Source organism: Acomys minous, assembly GCF_964271855.1.
Source record: "Acomys minous genome assembly, chromosome: 1".
In the NCBI taxonomy this organism is placed as follows: domain Eukaryota; kingdom Metazoa; phylum Chordata; class Mammalia; order Rodentia; family Muridae; genus Acomys; species Acomys minous.
In genome coordinates this window covers 57,918,932-57,927,943 of record NC_140483.1, presented here as the reverse complement: position 1 = coordinate 57,927,943, position 9,012 = coordinate 57,918,932, and the positions used below count along the sequence as shown (strand labels likewise).

At 46.9% G+C, this 9,012-nt stretch overlaps 1 protein-coding gene and 1 pseudogene across 3 annotated transcripts in view; both read left to right on the top strand.

The window, feature by feature from the left end:
• Positions 1-927: 927 nt before the first annotated feature.
• Positions 928-1,348, top strand: LOC311597366 (large ribosomal subunit protein eL21-like; annotated as a pseudogene). Its single transcript has one exon. The product of its transcript is annotated as a large ribosomal subunit protein eL21-like (transcript).
• A 2,431-nt stretch (positions 1,349-3,779) lies between these two features.
• NUCKS1 (nuclear casein kinase and cyclin dependent kinase substrate 1) overlaps positions 3,780-9,012 on the top strand; it is a 28,589-nt gene continuing 23,356 nt past the window's right edge. The window contains exon 1 of one of the 2 annotated variants that reach the window (XM_084793062.1): positions 3,780-4,038. In XM_084793062.1, coding sequence (XP_084649188.1) covers positions 4,022-4,038 — 17 coding nt within the window. In that variant the 5' untranslated portion in view covers positions 3,780-4,021. The remainder of the gene's footprint in view (positions 4,039-9,012) is intronic. The other variant, XM_084793061.1, reaches the window with a different exon arrangement.

Genomic DNA, 9,012 nt, shown 5'->3' with positions numbered 1-9,012 from the left:
AAACTAGCCAAGCCCTGCACAGAATAAGCACAAAACTTGTTTGAAGCTCCCAGGGCTCCCAGCTCCCTCTAGCTGTCTTCTTGGCTCTCCGTGTGTGTGCACCGAGGCTCAGCTGGTCTTCCAGAGATCTCCTGAGCACGAATTCCCGTCCCGCCCACAGGCCCTTTTCTGCTTCAACAAAATGAGAGAAACTAGCATGACCCAGGAAAAACTCGCCAAACTACAGGCACGAGCATGTGCTGGTAGAAAAGGAACCATTTGCCGACAGAAGGTGCTTCCTAGAACAGCCACAGCAGATGAGGAACTTCAGTTCTCTTTTCAAAAGTTAGGCATACGCAGGACCTCTGGTATTGAAGAGGAACAGGGATCCATTTGAACACCTCCAGAGTTCAGGTGTCTCTGGCAGCAAACACTATCACAGGCCAGGCCGAGCCTGCGGAAATGCTTTCCAGCATCCCACCTCAGTTTGGTGCAGACAGTCCGGCTGGGTAAAGGAGAATGGCAGAAGATCTGCCCTAACAACCCGGGAATGGCAAAGCACCAGCTGCTACAGGAGGGGAGGGAAGTTGCAGGTCATGTGGAGAATTTTGAGGAGGCTTCAAAAAAAAAATGGAGCAAATGAAATTGAGGCAACTTGTGAGGAGGATGGAACTTGGAGATGTCACTAGGGGCTGCTGTTTCATGTCATGACTGCTTTGAGAAATTCTTACGAAGCTGATAAGACCTACATCTTTAATACTTTTTCTTTTTCTTTTTTTTCTTCCTGAGAGTTTTCCTCTGCCCTTCACATTCATGCTGTCACACACACATGGTGGGGGGGCAATAAAAAAATTCTGGAGATGGATTTTGGTGATGGTTGCACAACATGAATGTACTTAATGCCACAGAAGTGTGCACTTAAAAATGGCTAAGACGGCTTTTGTCAAAATGACAAACACAAAGGAAAGAGGTGGGGCGCCTGCTATATGTTCTCTGGGAGTTTTAGGAAGTATGCAGTTGTTCCTTGGTCACATACATGCGAATCCACAAGAAGGGTGATATTGTAGACATCAAGGGAACGGGTACTGTTCAAAAAGGAATGCCCCAGAAGTGTTACCACGGCAAAACCGGAAGAATCTACAACGTCACCCAGCACGCTGTGGGCATCATTGTGAACAAGCAGGTTAAGGACAATATTCTCGCCAAGAGAATCAATGTGCACATTGAGCACATCAAGCGCTCTAAGAGCGGGGACATCTTCCTGAAGTGCGTGATGGAGAACGACCAGAAGAAGAAGGAAGCCAGGGAGAAGGGCACCTGGGTTCAGCTGGCGCGCCAGCCTGTGCCATCCAGAGAGGCACACTTGTGAGAGCTGACGGGAAGGAGCCTGAGCTGCTGGAGCCCGTTCTATATGAATTCATGGCCCAATGTACAAAAGGAAATAAAAGACCTGGACTGTAAAAAAAAAAATGGCTAAGATGGCAAATTTTATGTCATGGATTTCTTTTCTTTTCTTTCTTTTGTTCTTTCTTTTTTTCCTGTTTTTGTTTTTGTTTTGTTTTGTTTGTTTGTTTTGAGGCAAGGTTTCTCTTGTAGTCCTGGATGTCCTGGACTCAAAGCTTTGTAGAACAGGCTGTCCTCAAAGTCACAGAGACCCGCCTGCCTCTGCCTCTTGAGTGCTGGGATTAAAGGCATGCACCACCATGCCTGGCTTCGTTTTTGTTTTTTCAAGAAAAGGTTTCTTTGTGTAGCCCTGGCTGTCCTGGAACTCACTCTGTAGACTAGGGTAGCCTCAAACTCATAGAGAGCCTCCTGCCTCTGCCTCCCGAGTGCTGGGGCTAAAGTCATTTGCCAGTACTGCCTGGCTGTTATAGATTTGTTCCCCTCACCACCCCCCTTTTTTTGGTTGTTGTTGTTTTGTTTTTTGTTTTTTGAGACAAGGTTTCTCTGTGTTAGCCTTGGCTGTCTTGGATTCACTTTGTAGACCAGACTGGCCTCGAACACACAGCAGTCCGCCTGCCTCTGCCTCCCGAGTGCTGGGATTAAAGGCGTGCGCCACCACGCCCCCCCCCTTTTTTTTTAAAGTAAAGAGGGAACGATGTTGAATGGAAAGGCTCAAGAATAGCTTTTGAAATACTTCTCTGTTGTATTACGCTGCTTTCTTCCCTTAGAGAAGTAGGATTTTACCTTAAGAGACTTTCAGGAAGCAGATGGTGCTGTGGCTGTTGCTTGGGGACTATATTTTCACTTGGTTTTGTTATTGACTCAGGGGCTCTCATAGTCCAAACTGTCTTCAAACTCCCTATATAGTCAGGGATGACCTTGAACTTCTACCTCCTTGCAGGCCTCCTACTGATACGTCGATTACAGGTGTGTGTCATTAGGCACAGTTGTAGGAGGTGCTGAGGGCTGGACTCAGTGCTTACTGAATTCATGCTGGATAACTGCATTCAACTGAGCAACATCCCCACCCTTCATTTGCTAATTAACAGTGCCTGGGGCAAAGATCAAAGCCTACGTATAACACAGTGTGTTGGTTTTCTATTTCTATGACTTGAAATATAAGAATAGATTTATTTTTCTACGATTTCAGCTATTTCCACTGGGGCTGCTTGGTCCTATAGCTTTGGGTCTATAAAGAGGTAGAACATGGTGGTGAAAAGTATATCAGCAAAGTAAAACTGATCATATTGTGATCAGCAAAGAGAGACAGAAGGTGGCCAAGCTATGCTCCTGATGACCTCTTTAAGAGCACACTCCTAATGTCCTAACTTCAGCCAGGCTACCACAGGCTGGCTACTAAGTCTTTGGCATATGGGTTCCTAGGGGACATATAATCCAAAATATAGCACAAAGTAAACCCTAGCTATTAATACAGGGACACTGAACTCTACTTCTGAGTTAGGCATTCAGTCTTGAGGCTGCCCCAACTGCTTTTATCTTCTATTAAAAACTGAACCTGGCACTTAAGCCCATAGCTTTCAACATAGCACCTCCTTTCATTCTAATAGTAAGGTAGTGTTGTTTCTTGTTCTACTTACCGTAAAACTGAGGTGTAGAGAGGGAAACCTATTCAATTACTAAGCGGGGGGCTTAGAATTCTGAAGCAAGTGTTCGGTCACCACTCTCGCTCTTAACCTTCATCCACCCCCTTCTTTTTAAAATGGTAACGTCGGGAAATGGGATTGTAATGAGTACGAAGTAACTCTCAAAGATCAGGTTGGAAAATGAAGGATAAAAGAAATTCTTTGTGAGCATAATTCTTAACTTCAGCAGCGTGACTACGCCCTGGGAAATTAACGCTGAAGACAGAGTACTGGATTTCTAAGATTAAGGTCAAATTTTTGAACCTAAGAAATTTCCCTCCAATTTTGAAGTAGTCTCACAGTGACGAATCTGCTCCCTCTGCCACGAGCCTTACAATTACCTGATTTGCAAGATAATCACGCCGAGAGAAATTAAATCCATTACACGAACACCTAGCCCACGCTGAACTCTATATACAATCAGGTTCTCTGGCCGGTGGGGCCCAGGATCTAACCCAAGACGAATCTGCAGCTATGGCGTGGAAGCCAGGGGGGGCGGGCAATCGGCGACCATTTTTGTTTTGCGGCCTTGCGCTCTCAGCGCATCTTGACTAACAGGACCCCATGGAGGAGGCGGGGTCTATCAGGGGGTAGGGCGGGGCCTTGGAAACGTGATGATTCAAATGGACTAATGACCAGGGCGCGCCTGACAGAAGTCACCAATGAGCGGGCGTACAGGGGCGGAGCGCACAACCCCTAGCGCGTTTGGTTGCGCCACGGCTTTGGCGCATTTTCGGCTGGTTTGATTCATCCATTTTGAAGAGACGGGGGAGCGGGGGGCTCGTCAGATCCAGGGGCCCGGAACAAGCAGCCGCAGACTCGTGAGGAGCCAGCAGCAGCTCGGGGCTCGGTAGCAGCGGCCCCGCCGGCCGGAGCGGGGGGGTGGGGCGCCGAGTGCGCGGGGAGGGGGGTCCTGGTCCTCAGCTCCACGACTTGGACGCGCCTCGACAGCGAACATGTCTCGGCCTGTCAGGTCAGTGCAGAGTTCCAGGCCCCGGGGCGAGCCGGACGGGCAGCGGGGAGCGGGCGTGGGAGCTGGGCGACGGGCCTGGAGTCGTGCTCCTGACTACCACGCGCGGCCTTGTCGAGGGGACCCCGTGCGCCCGTGCGCGTGGGTGCGCGGCGGCGCGCAGGGTGGCAGTGGCGGCGGCGGCGGCGCGCCCGTGCGCGTGCCTTCACTCCGCAGGGCCCGGGTCGGCTCCGGGGCCGCCCGGGACCTCCGCCCTGGCTCTGTCGCCGCCGCGGAGCGCTCTGGGCGCCCCGGTAGGCCTCATCCTTGGGCCCTGCGGGAGCCTGTCAGCGAGCCGGGGACGTCCACGCGCGAGAGCTCGTTTTCCCAAGGCTTGCGGGAAGCCTAGCGTCTTGGCGAGCGGGTCGCCTGCGCCCCACCGCCCGGCCCCGCCTCCATTCTCGGTGTCGCGGCAAGGCCCCGCCTCCTTAGCCCGGCCTGGGTGGGACCCATGCTTTCTTTTCCCCTTGGGGCAAAAAGTGAGTTTTTGACCATACGCCCCGAAAAATAAGGGCCACTGCTTCTTCCCCCCCACCTAGGAGTTCTGAACGCGTTAACCCCAAGTTTTCCCTTCCCTCCGCCTGCAAATGCCCTTCCTTCGGGGACGTGCGCGTTAGCCGCGCGACCCAAATCCCGTGTGGCTCTCGTTACCCCTCATTCCCAATACACGTCTCTATGCCTCCGTAACCCTCTCTTTCCCTGTACGACGTTAATCGCAAAGGAACTACTATGTTCCGCTAGCGATCAGACTTTTATTCGCATGGTTCAGGAAGTTTCCAGTTTTTTTCTCACTCGGTGTGGCTCCCCTTTAATGTCCGCCAGAGTGTATGGAATGTGCCTTGGGTGGAAGGGTGGGGTTTAGTCCGATCTTGAGGCCTCAGACAGACAGACAGACAGACACACACACACACACACACACACACACACACACACACACACACACACACACACGATCGACCCCGAGACTCAAGTCAATGGAAGTTACTTATAAAGGCTCCTTGGCCTTGAGTTCTTTAATGTTTTTACAGTTATCAATTCTCCTTTCCAAGTTTTTATGGGAAGTATCTTAATGCCAAAGAGAAGTTTGGGTCTGGCAAGGGTTTTGTGCCCTACCATTTGTGTCCCCTGACAAGATGATCTCCTATTGGTGGTAGTTTGGGACTGCGAACTCCTCGCATTCTCTGGGTGGAAATTCGGAAAGTGAGTTACTTACCTGCTTGCTTTTTTCATTCTCTCAACCCGCACCTCCAAATTACCATGTTCTGTGAAAGCTTTACAGGCGTTTAGGAAGTAGTCGGTATGGCTCTTTCAGGTTATAGTGAGTACTTTGGAGACATAAAACTAACCAAACGGAGGCCAGCCTGGTCTACAAAGCGAGTCCAGGACAACCAAGGCTACACAGAGAAACCCTGTCTCAAAAAAAAAAAAAAAAAGATTAACCAAATGGTACCATCAACTCAAGATACTTACTTAGGATTAAAAAACAGACACTATTATTTTTTTAAAGAGTTATTTATTGTATATGAGTGCTTTATCTGCATAAGAGGGTATCAGATAACATTATAGATAGTTGTGAGCCACCATGTGGTTGCTGGGAATTGAACTCAGGACCTCTGGAAGAGCAGAGGTCTTAACCACTGAGCCATCTCTCCAGCCCCCCCCTGCGCCCCCCCCCCCCTCCTGCCTCCTGCCTCCCCTCCACCCCCCCACCCCCGCTATTAATATTTTTGTTATACTTGTAAGTATCCCCCTGTGGTGAAATGTTAGTAAGTTGACTTAACTGAATTTGTATTCGAAGCTCAATTATTTTAGGCCTTAGCTTCAAGTTAATTGTTTAATGTCATAGTCTAAGGGTTAGGAAGAAAGCGAGCTAAACCGGGGTTGGAGGGGTGGGTTGGCTGGCCGCTTAACTGAGACCTGGGTAAAAGTGAGGTTTCTTGTAACATACATTAGTTGGGACTAGAACCTAGGTATTATTTACTTTTTTCTTTCGCTAAAGCAATGTCATTATTATTATTTATTATTATTATTTAATGGGAGGGGGAGGTGTCTCACTATACTGCCTTGGCTAGCATGGAACTCTTTCTAGACCAGGCTGGCTTCAAACTCAACATCTGAGTAGTGTGTGAGAGCCACTACTACTCCCAGCTCTTTTCACTTTAACCAACTCTCCTGCTGGGTGGCCAAGAGTCTGGTGGCTATTCAAAGTTAAAACTAAGTAGAGACTACTGGAATAAAGCTCTCCCTTTCTCACTGTACTTTCAGGGAGGGTGTGGGCATGAGCACTGCAGTACTTTAATGCTAATCACTCCAGGTGGCAATTACGGGTCATCAAAAAATGACCCCTCATTCCACAAAACAACTATTATTTGTTTTGTTGTTGTTTGTTTGGGGGGTGTTTTATTTTGTTTTTCGAGACAGGGTTTCTCTGTGTAGCCTTGGCTGTCCTGGATTAACTTTGTTGACTAGGCTGGCCTCAAACTCACAGTGATCCATCCGCCTGCCTCTACCTCCCAAGTGCTGGGATTAAAGGCATGTACCACCACTACCTGGTTTATTATTTGTTTTTTTTTTTCTTTTAAAGATTTTTTTGTTGAATTTTTTTTCTCAAAGGGAGTTTTAAGAAATTAGGTGGTAAAATTTATAGTAGTGGGTATCATCTATCGGACCTAAAGAGCGTAGATTTTCTGGTTAACAGAGTCCTGCTCATTTTCCTGCCTCCACGGTGATCATTTAACTTCAGATGCTTTCACGACTCTTAAACCTGGAAAAGAAGAAAAGAAGTTGTTGCTTATAAAAGATGAGAACTGGCTCAGAATAGTTCTACACAGAGTTCCGTGCAAGGCCAGGGCTAGCCCCCCCCATACCATTAATCCCAGCACTCAGGAGGCAGAGGCGGGCAGATCTCTGACAAGGCTACACAGAGAACCCCTGTCTCACAAAACAAACAAATCATTCTCCAGGACAGCCAGGGTTCTTACTTGGAGAAACTCTGTCTTCAAAAAGCAAACAAAAAAGAAGTCCCCGGTTAAAGGGGAAATTTGATTTTTTGTTTGTTTTTGTTTTTCAAGACGGGGGTTTCTTTGTGTAACAGCCTTGGCTGTCCTGGCCTCGCTTTGTACCAGACTGGCCTCAAACTCACAGCGATCTGCCTGCCTCTGCCTCCCGAGTGCTGGGATTAAAGGCGAGCGCCACCATGGCTAAAGGGGAAATTTGAAAATTGGAGGTATTTTAGAATTTAACAAATAAGTACAAGAACATGCTTACGTTTAGTATCCCACTGTGTGCTTAGAGATGATCCTGATTCCTTTTGGTTTTTAGGGGGAGAGGACTTTGGGGGGGCGGCAGAGGGGTCTTCCAAACAGGGTTTCTCTGGCTGTCCTGGACTCACTTTGTAGACCAGGCTGGCTCTGAACTCAGAGATCCCCCTGCTTCTGCCTCCCAGTGCTGGGAATAAAGGTGTCACCACCATGCCTGCTAGAACTTCTGTTCTTTACTTTCAGGTGTATAGTGTGCTGGTGAGCAAGATGTGTGACTTTAAGAGAAATTACTATTTCTAGACTTTAATTTTTAAAATACTAGGGATATCTTAACGCTGAATGTGATGGTATATGCTTATCATTCTAACACTTGTGAGACTGAAGCAGGAATATGGCAAGTGCAGTGTCTACCTGACCTGTATAGTGAATTTGCCTCAAAAAAAAAAAACTAAAAATAAGAAAAACTCATAATAAACTTACAAAGACTGAATGGGGGGCTTCACTTTATAAAGTCATAGCTCATTGAACTCACTCCACCAAGGACTGCTTGGCCTGGAACTCCTATAGAGAGGCACTACCTCTGCTAGGAGTAAAGGCAGGTGGAACCATGCCTGGCCCAAGAGGGGTACTCTTTTTTTCTTTATTTCTTGAGACAGGGTTTCTCTGTGTAGCCCTGGCTGTCCTGGAACTCACTTTGTAGACCAGGCTGGTCTTGAATTCAGAGATTCACCTATCTCTGCTGGAATTAAAGACATGCACAACTACTCTCAGCTTTGTACATATTTTTAAGAGCTGAGCCATCTCTCCAGTCAATGAGACAAATTTTTTTTACATGTAAATTACAACTTTCTATTGCTGAGTTATACATTTACACCCAAATGTGTGCTCTTAAAATGTTAATTTTACTGTTTGTGACAGGTTCATATAAAGCCAGCTGATTTATAACTTATTATAGTTAAGGATGGCCTTGGGTTTCTGAATTTCTACTTCCTCCTAGGATTACAAATCTCAGATTCTAAGGCCCAATTTGTATATAGTACTGAAATTTGAACCAAAGCTCTGTGTGTATGTGTGTGTGTGTATGTGGGGGGGGGGGCAAGCACTCCACCAACTAAGATGTATCCCCAGTCCTGATTTGATATTTATTTATTTATTTAGATTTTTAAAGACAGGGTCTCTCTGTGTAGCCTTGACTGTCCTGGACTCACTTTGTAGACCAGTCTGGCTGATTTTAATTTTAAATACTTATTTATGCACTAAAAAGTTCACCAACTTAAATAAAGTCTTTGCTTTTTTGTTTTTGGTTTTTGTTGTGGTTTTTATGAGAGGGACGTAGCTTACTGATAGAATGCTTGGCTGACATGCATGAAGCCCTAAGTTTTACCCCAGCATCACAGAAAGGAAACAAAAAAGGGCTATTAGAACAAAAAGATTCTATGGAAATGTTTTTATTTTAACAAGGGTTTTCAGTTTTACATCAGGATCTTGGAAAAATGGAGAAATCTGGACAGAGCGATGTCTCAGTCAGATGGACGAGTGTTGTGATCTCTCTGTTCTTGGCCTATCATCGTGTTCTTGTCTTTTTTATTTCCTTGGGGGGGGGCAGCTATTTTATTCTTGATGACATACATAGGTGAAGACTGATCGCATGCTGATGACATTTGCAGAAGATAGGAAG